Source organism: Homalodisca vitripennis, chromosome 8, assembly GCF_021130785.1.
Source record: "Homalodisca vitripennis isolate AUS2020 chromosome 8, UT_GWSS_2.1, whole genome shotgun sequence".
NCBI lineage: Eukaryota > Metazoa > Arthropoda > Insecta > Hemiptera > Cicadellidae > Homalodisca > Homalodisca vitripennis.
In genome coordinates, this window is record NC_060214.1 from 108,976,425 (window position 1) to 108,993,102 (window position 16,678).

The 16,678-nt window shown below is 35.8% G+C and overlaps 1 protein-coding gene across 2 annotated transcripts in view; it reads left to right on the plus strand.

The window, feature by feature from the left end:
- Positions 1-16,678, plus strand: part of LOC124367867 (E3 ubiquitin-protein ligase TRIM37-like) — a 42,251-nt gene that overhangs the window by 13,284 nt on the left and 12,289 nt on the right. Inside the window, exons 6-11 of one of the 2 annotated variants that reach the window (XM_046825043.1) lie at positions 409-588; positions 4,988-5,102; positions 6,246-6,382; positions 6,705-6,873; positions 7,027-7,132; positions 15,869-15,938. In XM_046825043.1, coding sequence (XP_046680999.1) covers positions 409-588; positions 4,988-5,102; positions 6,246-6,382; positions 6,705-6,873; positions 7,027-7,132; positions 15,869-15,938 — 777 coding nt within the window. The remainder of the gene's footprint in view (positions 1-408; positions 589-4,987; positions 5,103-6,245; positions 6,383-6,704; positions 6,874-7,026; positions 7,133-15,868; positions 15,939-16,678) is intronic. The other variant, XM_046825044.1, reaches the window with a different exon arrangement.

Consider the following 16,678-nt stretch of genomic DNA (forward strand, 5'->3'; position numbering starts at 1 on the left):
AGAGGTAGCAGCACATGTCAGGAACAAGACTGGTCGTTAAATTTGGATATAAATCAATTCAAATTTATTTGCAGTACATTATAACTGCACACCTAGGTCTGGCTCTGAGTTTGAGCAAGCACGAATTCTCCAATCCTCTTTTTAGCCTACCCATCCTCATGGGCCACTGGCCTGTGCGAAGATCTTATCAAACAGAATAAGGATGAGAGTCGATACAGTGTGAGCTCTACATACAGTAATTATAAAAAGTGCGGTTGTAGGCAGGATTTAATCCTGCATTATCTCTAGTTCAGTTCCAATCTCGATGCCTTAGATCACTGACTCTTATTATTGAAGTAAGGATTCTCTGCAATGTAACATTGAGATCAATGAAAAGTGAGACTGAAGTGTCAGTTTGTTCAATTCCAGGTACGAATACAGGGTGGAGATGATACACCAGGGCTCGCGAGATGCCAGTAAGAATATAGTTCGAGAGTTTGCATCCGACTTTGAGATTGGGGAGTGCTGGGGCTACAACCGCTTCTTCCGCCTGGACCTGCTGGCAAGTGAGGGATACCTCAACACTGAAATGGATACTCTTATCTTAAGGTAACCACAAACAATTCTTACAGTACATGAAGGAAACAGAATTTTTCCGGACATTTGCCATCGTTCAGTGAAACAAAAAATTAGTAACACTACACCTAACACATAATTACAAACTAGGCCAATTGCAATTATTGGCCTTTGGTCAGTTGTAGGTGGTTGATCGACGAATGCAGACATATTGTGACCTGTATTCTGTAGTTCAGTTTTAATAATTAGTGTTGTGTTTAGTTTTTTATTGAGTGCTTGTTTTAGAGTTAGTGAAGTTGACACACAACATGGTGGTTGTGATTCCTGACTTAGGCGTGTCACAACGCTCTGGTATGATTTGTTTATTTTAGCCTAGTTTGTAATTATGTGTTAGGTTAGTATTTACCTGACGAAGAGATCAGATTGCAGATCTCGAAACGTAGTGTTCCCATTTTTTTTTCACTAAACAATGGCAAATGAACAGAAAAATCCTGGTTTTTCACAATCCTTCCATTGTCAAAAATAAATTTCAAACAAAGAACATAAAACGTTGTAAGTAAAATCGTATATTATAGTTAAATGTATACTTATGATTGCTTTGAGTATTTAGTGGTATATATATATCTGATATCATATTTTGATGATGGTCAACTTATCGGAGTTTACTTAATAACCCACTGTTGGTCGCCATATGACGTAGGTTAGATGTGTCGAGTTAATTATTGTCTCACGTTGTTGATGCCATGTGTGGTAGCTCAAGTGAGGATGTGCCGAAAGTATGTCATCTTGCTCATTTAACCCTTTGAGTGCCAAGACCATATATTGAGTTATGGAACTTTTTGCAACATATGTTATATTCAGGGGTATGTCTAAAAATGCCAGACCCGGAAATCCCAGTTGTGTAGCAACCTTAGTAAAACATTTTTTTAAACAGGATTATTTCCATAGAAACTTATCATGCTGTAGATCAAAGTGCTTGGTTTTAATTGGGCTATACTTTTATTAGTAAATTTTCTTACAGTTTATTTCTTATATATATATATTTTTAAAACCACAAAACAAAAAAGTTTTCTTTTTTAACATTTTTTAAAGTTTTATTGCAGTTTTTACAAATAAAAAAAACATTTTTACTATGGAAAACACTTTCTTTTCTAAGGGAATTATTACTAATAAAAAATGTGCAAAATTTCATAGTGTTATGTTCAAAACCGGACAAAAAAAATTTTTTTTTTAGACCAAAAACAGTTTGGAAAAAAATACACACATAGCCTCATCATATACATTTGTGTGTGTGGTCTAAAAGAAAACTTATAAAATTTACTCACCACATACAGTATTTCTTATGCTCAAGAATGAAAGAATGAAATTTCAGTTCTCAAAAATCTTCACTAAATGTTTATATACAATTATTTATATACACTATTCACAACAGTTTGTCTTCACTTCACTTGCATTTTGTGCTTTGGGAAGCAGGTGCCATGACAGCCTTCCCCACAGTTTGTGCAAACTGTTCTAGACCTCTTCCTTCCTGTTTTGAAATCAGGCCCCCTCATTGTACATACAAAACAAGTCTTTTCTTTTTTTCCGGGCAATTTTTTCTAATCCAATTTTTCTTTTGTCACCCTCTACGTTTACAGTTTTTACCTTGCTGTGATACCCATTCATCAGAAATACTTTCAATGATTTGCACAGTATACTGGTATCTAGAAAGAGGTTTCCTGTTGTTTTGGACACAATTTTCCCTATATATAATGTAGGAATTTATTACCATTCTTGCAAAAAGATTAAAAAAACAACCTTTTTCCAATACTTAAACTGTTCGTCTTTCGTCAAGGTAGAGAATTAGAGCATCATGTCGAATGTGTCTATCCCACCCATGTGCTTATTGTAATCTAGTATGATGGATGGTTTGTTTTCAACTGTTACCCTGCCATGCCTCCTTTTGGTATGTACAATATCTTTTATCTCAGCTTTTGAGGACAGCAAAACAACTGGTTTTTTTTTTTGTGATGCTTGTTTGTCTATAGGCCAGTGTCACTATGTTTCCTTGATGGTAGTACTTCTTCTGGCCAACTTGAAACTTTTCTTTGATTCCATCAGGCAAAGCCTTTTTTATTCTTCCTTACTGTGCCAGTAAAAAAGGTTTTTTTCCTCATACAATTTTTTTGACCAGCGGAATACTAGAAAAAAAAATTGTCTGTAAAAACATGAAACCCTTTTCTGTAAATAATTACAAGCACGAAGAAGAGAAGTGACAACCGAATAGCCAAGACCATATTTTTTTACCTCATCAGATGGAGATGTGTTCTTCTTACCCTGATAGCAAAAATAAGCTCATGCAGTAATTAGATACAGAGTCACACAACACCCATAACTTTATTCCCCACCTATGGTGGTGCTTATTGGGGAGGTATTGTGTGATTCCGGTTTGACTTTTCGTCCCAATTAGAGATTCGTCGACTGGACAACTGTTCATGGGCTGTATAAAAGAAATTTAAATAGCCTATTACAGTGCTCAATTAAGGGTTTTGAACTTTTGAGTGGGGTCGTAACCTGGTTGGTTGGCTTTAGGTAGTTTTTCATTGTCAACAATGTGAAAGAAACTAAGCAAAATTTGAAATCTATTTCGTGTGAACATCTTACTAAACCATGGAGTTGCTTGTGAGTCACTAGTTGACCAATAAGATGGGGATAGTTGGTTTCCTAATCAGGCCCATATTTAAAACAGCAGCAATAAAAGCCTTCATTTCCAAAATGTTCACGGGGATCCAGCTGTGCCTACGACTACCAGGTGAGTCATTGTCTGCAAAAGATGAAATTGTCTGGTTAGCATACCTGTTGGTTTCAACCACAAACATAGTCAAAAGTGTTTTCTGTAAAAAAATAGTGTAAAAAATAGTCAATGGGCTTAGAGTCAACAGATGGGCAATGTCTAGGTCCTGGAGATTCAACATAAGAAAAATCAATGAGTGAAGTTACTGCGGCTCTCTCGTTTATACTAAGCCAAATATCATTGTCTGTAGGCCCGTCGGCATCATCACACCCGATTCAGAGGAACTGGATAACACACTCCTATCAATGATTCTAACTTACGTTTAGGTCTAGGCCTAACCTGTGTTCCTGACGTACTAGGCCTAGGTCTAGAAACATCAAAGTCACTCTCTGAGGATTGACCTCTATGTACATTTTTTTGTGGCTCATACAATGGATCAGCATCACTATCATCACTAAATAAAATCACTAAGATCGTCTTCTGAGGTTAGTAAATTACCATCAGATACATCACCATCAAGTTCTCTGTCCACCTCACTTGATCTAAGGTTCTCAGGATCCATTATTCAACCATTTGAAAACTACTTAAGTGTTTTACACACTAATAATAAACACTACACGCACAATTCAAACGATTGTAGCACAAAACGTAATAATTACGCTTATTAGAATTCAAGCAACAATGTTTCAAAAGAAACAAACACACTAGCACGCGGTTCTGCATTCGTCGTCTGCCACGCTAGTCAGCTGTCGGCAGCGCTGTGATGGCCATTGTTTTTTTTTTTTAGATTCTCTTCTGGATTGGATTTTTTTTTTCCAAACACCACAGACAATTAAAGGCATATTATTGGAAATACAATTTATTACGTAGAAACATAAAAATACCGAAAAATATAAACAAAGGATCTTAAAATAATTGGTGGCGAAGATTCGTCACCATGGCATTTCTCGCATATACAACTGGTGGCGAAAAGTCGGTCACCGTGGCATTTCTCGCATTTATCATTGGTGACGAAATTTCGTCACCGTGGCACTCAAAGGGTTAATACCCTGAAAATTGATCGTTATATATAGAAAGTCTGGATATGGGTAGAGACAGTAATATCCCACATGGTAATGTGAAGTAAGTTCAGATGTAGTTCTTTGTTTGAAGGTTATTTTTGACGATGGAAGGATTGTGAAGGAAACAGGATTTTTCCGGACATTTGCCATCGTTCAGTGAAACAAGAAAACATTATTTTAACCTAGTTTGTAATTATGTATTAGGTTAGTTCTTTACCTGAAGAAGAGATCAGATTGCAGATCTCGAAACGTAGTGTTACTGTTTTCTTGTTTCACTGAACGATGGCAAATGTCCGGAAAAATCCTGTTTCCTTCAGATGTATGTCGTGGACGTATTTGTTTGTTGATCCGGTTCCAGGAGAGGCCACCCACCTTCTTCCAGTGCTGCAGAGATCAACAATGGTATTAGCTGCTAACCCTTCAGAATCAGTATATGCAGCAGATTTACAAATGTGTGTTTGTTTGTTGATCAGGTTCCAGGTGAGGCCACCCACCTTCTTCCAGCGCTGCAGATATCAACTATGGTATTTAGCTGCTAACCCTTCAGAATCAGTATGTGCAGCAGATTTACAAACGTGTGTGTTTGTTTGTTGATCAGGTTCCAGGTGAGGCCACCCACCTTCTTTCAGCGCTGCAGAGATCAACAATGGTATATTGGCCAGCTGCTGACCCTTCAGAATCAGCATGTGCAGCAGATAAATGAGTTAAAGGAGGTACTGTTTATCTTTCAATGACACCCTTTTATGAATTTTAAAGTAATGAGAACATGTACTTTTTTCCTAGTTAAGAAAGGACAAAGTTTTTACTACTTGTTAAGAACTACTAAGTTATCAAGATTAATTTTTTGCAAGATAACGTAATGAAATGTATAACTGGAACGGTGCTAATGAGGGTTCTATTCTGCTAAGTTGAAATACGTCATTGAGTTTTCAGAGTTTCATTCACACAAACAGAAAATATTTGTATAGGAGTTTTAAAAACTTTGATTTTCTGTAGATTATTGTCGAGGAGAATAAGAAGTAAGAGGTGGAAAGACGGGGATATTTTAAAGATTTATCGTTGTCAAATAGTGGAGATAAAAAATGTGCACTTTCATCTATGTCTATTTTACACAATATAACATATTAAAACACACTACTATGTCTATTTGGACCAGAATGTTTCTAGTCCTTAAGTAAGCCTGCAAAGGGAGTAGGTGAGTTACTAAATAAATTGACTGATTGATAATGTTTTGCTTAGGAGGCTTTCCGGATTTGGTTATCCACTGGTAAACTAACTCCCATTCCCTCAGGTTTGATCTGTATGATTGGGAAGAACTTTTATAACTTTTGTTGACACTTCAAATTGAATCTATCTGTCTCTCTTTCTCTGTTGACAAATTACCCAGATGGTAATAAATCGCATTTGTACAAGTGTGTACGATTGCCGTGGTCATTAAACATTTTTGTCAACTTTCTAAAGGAAAAGTTATTTTATTTTGCACTGTAAATTGAAAATTAAGGAATTTTGGGTTTCCATTTTGATTGTTTTTTAAAGTTCAATATGATCAAATACCATTTTTATGTGCTACAATAACAGCAACACAATATGACACCTAAAGGAGAGAGTAGATTCCGTTTATTGAAACCTTTTTCTGTTTTGTAACACTTGATGATGACACATATCTATAATTCTGTGTTATTTTAATCTCCAAGATATATAAATATTATGGACTGTCAAATCACACAAAAAACTTCTCGTAAACAGATTTATTACATTTCCCCGCAAAATGTTGTGGATTAATTGTAGAATTATGATGGTGTAACGTATAAAACTGTTTTGTCAATAATAACTGATCAATGATTTTGTGTTGATAGCAACTGACGATCAACTTGTGCGGGAATGCGTTGAACGCTGCGATACGCGGGGTCAGCAACAATTCAAGTCTGCAACCAAGCAGTGTCAACCCAGTGGACTCTGTTAGACTGCTGAACACTTCTCCTTCCTCGCCCAGGTATTGTATCGTATGTGATGTGCTTGGGAAACAAGGATAAGCTATAAGTTACACTAGTGAACTAGAACTTGGGAACTCGAGAGTCATGAAACTGAGAAGTTCAGATGTCTGAATGATTAATGTTTTAACGCTAATGTCATAACAATTCAAATGCTTTCACTTTCAACTTCTATCAAAGCGTGTTATATTCAGTCAGTTTCTTATCACATTAGACAAGATACTTGCACAAATCCAGATGTACAGTGTTCGTGAACCAAAACTGGTTTATCTTAAATTACCATCTGAAATGGTAACATCGTAACATTGATACTTGTTGTGCCAGCAGGAGTGGCGGTGTCTGTCAGGAGACACAGTCAGGAAGTAAAGTACATCGCCGCCGCCTGAATGTAGTCGATCTGTCCAGCTCTGCGTCCACGCCAAACCTGCGCACCTGTGCACAAACGCTACCACTGCCTCACAATATTTCCAGTGCCAGCACTACAGACAGTGAGGTATGTTTGCTTCTGATTTGTCACATCATCATATTAGTATTTCATGCCTGTTTGGAAAAAATTATCGTTCATCTCTGTCCTATAAACTAACTGTCTATAAACTTGGAGAACTCAGCATGAAAGAAACAGTTTATAGATGACTGGATGTTGCAGGAGCTCAGTGATACGGAGGACTGTGAACACCAAAACAACGGAACTAGACAGACCGGTGGGGAGGTTAGCAATGACGAGAACGATGTGGATGACGAGACAATGTCAGGTAACACTACGTTTGTTGTGACGATTCAGCGAATTTCTTACATATTTACGAGAAACTGATGGATTTTTGTTCCAAGCTAACCAAAATTTGAATTACCTGATTGAGTTAATATACTTTTGAAACTTTTTACAAAATTAATTAAGTTATATTATTATCCTGAGTTTCAAATTATCCATACCCAATGTACAGATGATCCGCAACTAATATTTTCACTAGAAGTACATTTGTTATTAGTTCATATTTTTAGGAGAGAAAGTTAACACTTGACATATTAGGATAAAATCAATTGAACTAATGTACTGAAGTATTAAAATGAAAAGTATTAATGAATACAAAAAGAAATAAATGTCCCAAAGTACCATTCCATCCATAGTTGAACTTTGGTAGCTAAAACTTATTAAATTTTAAATCTTGGATGATTTTAATTTATTTTCTGATTTCGTATCGTTAGAATCATACATATAATGGAATCGTTTGGTTAATTTGAATTTTGTTTTGGGTAGTTCAAAACTAGTATGTCTTCTAAATTTTAGATTTATAGAAGAGGGACAACACAATTGTTATAGTTTTGAAAGTGCAATTTAGAAAGAGGAAAACTCATGGTGCAAAACATTGTACGGAATTGGAAATGTAACTCTATTATCTGTACCATTATTATCTGAATTATTATAAATTTAATGAATTCCTCCAAATTTTCCATCAAAATTATGACCAGAAAAACTGTTACCTCTATTTGAGGATGAAGGCCTGTTAGGTGGGAATAACATGTTCTACTTTTGTGGCAGCAATTTTGGTTTCTTGTTTTTTCTTAATTTTTCAGTTAAATATAAGGATAGAACTTCACTCTGATTCGGTTTTACACTTGATTTTATAAACAAACACAACACAAGCAGTAGGAATACGAAGTGCTTAACAGATGTAAACAATAAGAAGAGTTAAGTAAATGCAACTGTTGTCATCCCATTGGTGAGTGCTGTCAATAAATATTGTCAACAAGCTGTATTGACACTGCCACTTTACTGTTGGAAGGACAGAAAAAAGGTAAACAGAAAATTTGCCCCTTCTCAAATAATTGAATTCTCATAAAGTGTGTTAAGTAGACAATTTTGGCCATTATGAGAGTTACTGAGTGGAGGAACAGGATTAATTACTAAGTATTAAAGAATTTATCTTCTTCAGCATAGAGTAATATGGAAGGAGAGAAAGGTTCAGTGCAAGTGTTATGTAGATAGTGATTGCTCAGCAGGTCATAGATATAAAATAACAGTTTTGTGCGACATACATATAAGGAAGTAAAGGAAATCAGATACTAGGATTCCATAAATTTAAATTACTCTCGGACTCATGGGAGAACTTTGTAAAGGTTCTGTGAAAACTTTATTACGGACAGGCCTCAGTAAGAGATGGAGTACGATCAATAAAGCGAGCAGACATTGTTATAGAACTGGGCAGTCTCTGGGAGTCGTGGTCCAGCGGGAGTGGCAGCGGTGAGGAGAGTCCCCAACAGTCCATAGTTCTTGAGACGACGGATCAGTGCAGTCTGGTGATAATAGATCTGCCGACGAGAGAGGATGATTCCCCACAGCCGGGGCCCCGCGGGGAGTGACAAGTTTGAAAAGATTCCAATTTGAAAAGAATAAATGTCTTTCAAGTTTTTGTGCCTGTGTCAGTGTGTTTGTATTTTATGCAACAGCAAATTAAAAAAAGAAACAGTTCAAGACATCTTTCATACATTTTTGTATTGGAAAACAGAAGAAGAAATTGTGTATACAACATTTTTTCAATGATTGAAACTGGAATTTTATTTTCAAAAATATTAAACAGGATTTGTAGACAACAAATTCATTTGGGTATTAATTTATGAAATAACTTTATGTCAGATGCAAAAAAAGGCAAGATAAAATGAAAGTTGTCAGTCATCTCACTTCTTATTGACAGATCATTTACAAGTGTCATGAAAGAATTCAAAGGGGAGGCATCTACTTTGCAAATGTACAATTATGAGAAAATGAAATGTGAGATGGGCACTATATTGTAAATCTTATGTTATTTTATAAAAACACAACATTTGATGAACTACGTAGAAGCATGAAGAATAGTTAAGTATGTGCCAGTAATTTCCTTTATGAAAATAAAAGTACAAAGAAAACATCATTTTGTATCCACAGACACTTTAAAACAATTAAAAATAAAATTGCAATTCCAAATAAAACAATTATAATGGTACTGTCATACTTGCTGGCAACTAAATATATTATCCCAAGATAGCATGACAGATAAAAAGTTGAATTTCAATGGCTGACGATATTACGGGATGGACTCCAACAAAGATAAATGCGGTCAATATATACAGTAGCTCATATTCTGATGTTTCCATCGATTCTTCAATCATGTTGATAAGCGTTTTGGACTATACAAATACAAGAGCGATTAGATGTCTACTAGACGGATGCCATTGGTTTACAAAATGAGACGATTCCTCAGTTGGTAAATAACCGTTGATTACCAGTAAGAGGATTAACATTTTGTTTACCTGATGAATGCTGTGGACTACTGGAAGGTAAAGTCGATTTGTATGACTACCTCACCATTGTTAAAGCTGTGTGTGATCCGCTGCTGGACATCACATCAAATTTGATGGTCAAAGACAGTATCTAAAGTAAACCTCTTTTCATAAATATCAGGATGTGGGAGGAATGAAGAAGGAATGAAGGAATAAGAATTAGTCAAAGGTAACAGTTTTCCAGGATGAAATCTTTGCTGTTGTATCCTGCACCAATTTTGCACTGACTAGACGTTATCTAAGACTGACAGTCACATGTATTGTCTGCCACATATATCGTTACTAACCATGGCAATTTATTATTATTGAAGACTAGTCTCTATGAATTGTCTGACACACATATCGTTACTATCCACAGCAATCTGATAATATTGAAGACTATTCTCTATGTATTGTCTGACACACATATCGTTACTATCCACAGCAATCTGTTAATATTGAAAGCTAGTCTCTATTTATTGTCTGACACACATATCGTTACTATCCACAGCAATCTGTTACTATTGAAGACTAGTCTCTATGTATTGTCTGACACACATATCGTTACTATCCACAGCAATCTGTTAATATTGAAAGCTAGTCTCTATTTATTGTCTGACACACATATCGTTACTATCCACAGCAATCTGTTACTATTGAAGACTAGTCTCTATGTATTGTCTGACACACATATCGTTACTATCCACAGCAATCTGATAATATTGAAGACTATTCTCTATGTATTGTCTGACACACATATCGTTACTATCCACAGCAATCTCTTAATATTGAAAGCTAGTCTCTATTTATTGTCTGACACACATATCGTTACTATCCACAGCAATCTGTTACTATTGAAGACTAGTCTCTATGTATTGTCTGACACACATATCGTTACTATCCACAGCAATCTGTTAATATTGAAAGCTAGTCTCTATTTATTGTCTGACACACATATCGTTACTATCCACAGCAATCTGTTACTATTGAAGACTAGTCTCTATGTATTGTCTGACACACATATCGTTACTATCCACAGCAATCTGTTAATATTGAAAGCTAGTCTCTATTTATTGTCTGACACACATATCGTTACTATCCACAGCAATCTGTTACTATTGAAGACTAGTCTCTATGTATTGTCTGACACACATATCGTTACTATCCACAGCAATCTGATAATATTGAATACTATTCTCTATGTATTGTCTGACACACATATCGTTACTATCCACAGCAATCTGTTAATATTGAAAGCTAGTCTCTATTTATTGTCTGACACACATATTGTTACTATCCACAGCAATCTGTTACTATTGAAGACTAGTCTCTATGTATTGTCTGACACACATATCGTTACTATCCACAGCAATCTGTGTTAATATTGAAGACTAGTCTCTATGTATTGTCTGACACACATATCGTTACTATCCACAACAATCTGTGTTAATATTGAAGACTAGTCTCTATGTATTGTCTGACACACATATCGTTACTATCCACAGCAATCTGTTACTATTGAAGACTAGTCTCTATGTATTGTCTGACACACATATCGTTACTATCCACAGCAATCTGTTACTATTGAAGACTAGTCTCTATGTATTGTCTGACACACATATCGTTACTATCCACAGCAATCTGTGTTAATATTGAAGACTAGTCTCTATGTATTGTCTGACACACATATCGTTACTATCCACAGCAATCTGTTACTATTGAAGACTAGTCTCTATGTATTGTCTGACACACATATCGTTACTATCCACAGCAATCTGTTACTATTGAAGACTAGTCTCTATGTATTGTCTGACACACATATCGTTACTATCCACAGCAATCTGTTACTATTGAAGACTAGTCTCTATGTATTGTCTGACACACATATCGTTACTATCCACAGCAATCTGTTACTATTGAAGACTAGTCTCTATGTATTGTCTGACACACATATCGTTACTATCCACAGCAATCTGTTACTATTGAAGACTAGTCTCTATGTATTGTCTGACACACATATCGTTACTATCCACAGCAATCTGTTACTATTGAAGACTAGTCTCTATGTATTGTCTGACACACATATCGTTACTATCCACAGCAATCTGTTACTATTGAAGACTAGTCTCTATGTATTGTCTGACACACATATCGTTACTATCCACAGCAATCTGTTACTATTGAAGACTAGTCTCTATGTATTGTCTGACACACATATCGTTACTATCCACAGCAATCTGTGTTAATATTGAAGACTAGTCTCTATGTATTGTCTGACACACATATCGTTACTATCCACACCAATCTGTGTTAATATTGAAGACTAGTCTCTATGTATTGTCTGACACACATATCGTTACTATCCACAGCAATCTGTGTTAATATTGAAGACTAGTCTCTATGTATTGTCTGACACACATATCGTTACTATCCACAGCAATCTGTGTTAATATTGAAGACTAGTCTCTATGTATTGTCTGACACACATATCGTTACTATCCACAGCAATCTGTGTTAATATTGAAGACTAGTCTCTATGTATTGTCTGACACACATATCGTTACTATCCACAGCAATCTGTTACTATTGAAGACTAGTCTCTATGTATTGTCTGACACACATATCGTTACTATCCACAGCAATCTGTTACTATTGAAGACTAGTCTCTATGTATTGTCTGACACACATATCGTTACTATCCACAGCAATCTGTTACTATTGAAGACTAGTCTCTATGTATTGTCTGACACACATATCGTTACTATCCACAGCAATCTGTTACTATTGAAGACTAGTCTCTATGTATTGTCTGACACACATATCGTTACTATCCACAGCAATCTGTTACTATTGAAGACTAGTCTCTATGTATTGTCTGACACATATCGTTACTATCCACAGCAATCTGTTACTATTGAAGACTAGTCTCTATGTATTGTCTGACACATATATCGTTACTATCCACAGCAATCTGTTACTATTGAAGACTAGTCTCTATGTATTGTCTGACACACATATCGTTACTATCCACAGCAATCTGTTACTATTGAAGACTAGTCTCTATGTATTGTCTGACACACATATCGTTACTATCCACAGCAATCTGTTACTATTGAAGACTAGTCTCTATGTATTGTCTGACACATATCGTTACTATCCACAGCAATCTGTTACTATTGAAGACTAGTCTCTATGTATTGTCTGACACACATATCGTTACTATCCACAGCAATCTGTTACTATTGAAGACTAGTCTCTATGTATTGTCTGACACACATATCGTTACTATCCACAGCAATCTGTTACTATTGAAGAGTAGTCTCTATGTATTGTCTGACACACATATCGTTACTATCCACAGCAATCTGTTACTATTGAAGACTAGTCTCTATGTATTGTCTGACACACATATCGTTACTATCCACAGCAATCTGTTACTATTGAAGACTAGTCTCTATGTATTGTCTGACACACATATCGTTACTATCCACAGCAATCTGTTACTATTGAAGACTAGTCTCTATGTATTGTCTGACACACATATCGTTACTATCCACAGCAATCTGTTACTATTGAAGACTAGTCTCTATGTATTGTCTGACACACATATCGTTACTATCCACAGCAATCTGTTACTATTGAAGACTAGTCTCTATGTATTGTCTGACACACATATCGTTACTATCCACAGCAATCTGTTACTATTGAAGACTAGTCTCTATGTATTGTCTGACACACATATCGTTACTATCCACAGCAATCTGTTACTATTGAAGAGTAGTCTCTATGTATTGTCTGACACATATCGTTACTATCCACAGCAATCTGTTACTATTGAAGAGTAGTCTCTATGTATTGTCTGACACACATATCGTTACTATCCACAGCAATCTGTTACTATTGAAGACTAGTCTCTATGTATTGTCTGACACACATATCGTTACTATCCACAGCAATCTGTTACTATTGAAGACTAGTCTCTATGTATTGTCTGACACACATATCGTTACTATCCACAGCAATCTGTTACTATTGAAGACTAGTCTCTATGTATTGTCTGACACACATATCGTTACTATCCACAGCAATCTGTTACTATTGAAGACTAGTCTCTATGTATTGTCTGACACACATATCGTTACTATCCACAGCAATCTGTTACTATTGAAGAGTAGTCTCTATGTATTGTCTGACACACATATCGTTACTATCCACAGCAATCTGTTACTATTGAAGACTAGTCTCTATGTATTGTCTGACACACATATCGTTACTATCCACAGCAATCTGTTACTATTGAAGACTAGTCTCTATGTATTGTCTGACACACATATCGTTACTATCCACAGCAATCTGTTACTATTGAAGACTAGTCTCTATGTATTGTCTGACACACATATCGTTACTATCCACAGCAATCTGTTACTATTGAAGACTAGTCTCTATGTATTGTCTGACACACATATCGTTACTATCCACAGCAATCTGTTACTATTGAAGAGTAGTCTCTATGTATTGTCTGACACATATCGTTACTATCCACAGCAATCTGTTACTATTGAAGACTAGTCTCTATGTATTGTCTGACACACATATCGTTACTATCCACAGCAATCTGTTACTATTGAAGACTAGTCTCTATGTATTGTCTGACACACATATCGTTACTATCCACAGCAATCTGTTACTATTGAAGACTAGTCTCTATGTATTGTCTGACACACATATCGTTACTATCCACAGCAATCTGTTACTATTGAAGACTAGTCTCTATGTATTGTCTGACACACATATCGTTACTATCCACAGCAATCTGTTACTATTGAAGACTAGTCTCTATGTATTGTCTGACACACATATCGTTACTATCCACAGCAATCTGTTACTATTGAAGACTAGTCTCTATGTATTGTCTGACACACATATCGTTACTATCCACAGCAATCTGTTACTATTGAAGACTAGTCTCTATGTATTGTCTGACACACATATCGTTACTATCCACAGCAATCTGTTACTATTGAAGACTAGTCTCTATGTATTGTCTGACACACATATCGTTACTATCCACAGCAATCTGTTACTATTGAAGAGTAGTCTCTATGTATTGTCTGACACACATATCGTTACTATCCACAGCAATCTGTTACTATTGAAGACTAGTCTCTATATATTGTCTGACACATATCGTTACTATCCACAGCAATCTGTTACTATTGGAAGAGTAGTGTCTATGTATTGTCTGACACACATATCGTTACTATCCACAGCAATCTGTTACTATTGAAGACTAGTCTCTATGTATTGTCTGACACACATATCGTTACTATCCACAGCAATCTGTTACTATTGAAGACTAGTCTCTATGTATTGTCTGACACATATCGTTACTATCCACAGCAGTCTGTTATTATTGAAGACTAGTCTCTATGTATTGTCTGACACATATCGTTACTATCCACAGCAGTCTGTTATTATTGAAGACTAGTCTCTATGTATTGTCTGACACATATCGTTACTATCCACAGCAGTCTGTTATTATTGAAGACTAGTCTCTATGTATTGTCTGACACATATCGTTACTATCCACAGCAGTCTGTTATTATTGAAGACTAGTCTCTATGTATTGTCTGACACATATCGTTACTATCCACAGCAATCTGTTACTATTGAAGAGTAGTCTCTATGTATTGTCTGACACATATCGTTACTAAGGATAAAGTTTAAATCTGTATTATAGATAGGTACTCGTCTGAAATCCATAAAGGCTTCACCTCATGAGTTTTACGATTGCTGTGTTGTACTTTGAGATAATGTATAAAACATTGTAGTGCGCTCAATTGTGCACCCGACAAGTGTGAGGACACCTCTCCATCTGTATTACTCTGGACGATTGACGCTGGGCAAACCAGGCAGAGCTCTTTTGTAGTTTAGGTGTTTGTGACTTTTTTACATCTTTTTAGACAGACGTGGACTCCAGATTCCAGGAATGAAGGCTGTGATGTCACATTTCAGATGCTCACTAAGCGGAAGGTGAAATGGAGCTAACTCAACATTCACATTGAATCACCTCTTCCCAGCATAGCTACATCACATACAGCTGTATTGTTGAGGGAATAGGTTTTTTGAGCCTCAACTTCCGTGTGATTTCAATTATTCTCCTGGTGTAATCGTACACTGTCACTTCTGTTTAGGAGAGAATGATGTGGACTTGACTATGGCCCAGCAGTTGTTGTACAGAGACAACCCAAGGCCAGGCATTGAGTGAGTATTGATTTAGTTGTGTTCAATGCTGTTACACTGTAAGGTCACCTTTGAAAATTCTCACTTAATTTGTACCGGTTATTTATGAAGTCCTGTATTATTTGTATAGATGACATGTGATATGTGTATGGATCTTGGGTTATAGTTGGAAAGAAATTTGTCTGCAGTTAACTTTGTATACTTTGTTACCTTTAAATGCCTTCTGAGCAAGACTTAATTTATATTTGTTTCATGCTGTGCATTTACTAAATTACACTGCACATTTTCAGTCAACATGTCAGGTAGCAGGAGTGTAAATTAACACTAAGATAGTAGTATTAGTTATATAGTAGTAATATGTATGTGACCAGTATCAAAAAGGCTAACTTCATGTATGTATTGATCATATTCATTTAACTCATAACAGTTTTAACTAAAAAAACATTCTTAACATTCTATAGTCATGAAAAATGTTACGTATAACGGTAATATACGTTAAAACAAATCTGAATTGAAATGTTTGGAACGTAGCAATCTCCCAATATAAATGTAAAACATATATTGTAACATGAGTCATCATAAAGCTATCACGGTTGCTATAGAAAGGGGTAAATATCTTATTTGATTTATAGCTGTAACATATCATATACCCCTCATCCCAAGTTAGTGTGTATTATTCCTTCAATTTTGACGTAGTTTGTAAGACACAGCTATTGCCTGTAATACTCAATAGACAACAGGCAATACTTCCATGCTTGATT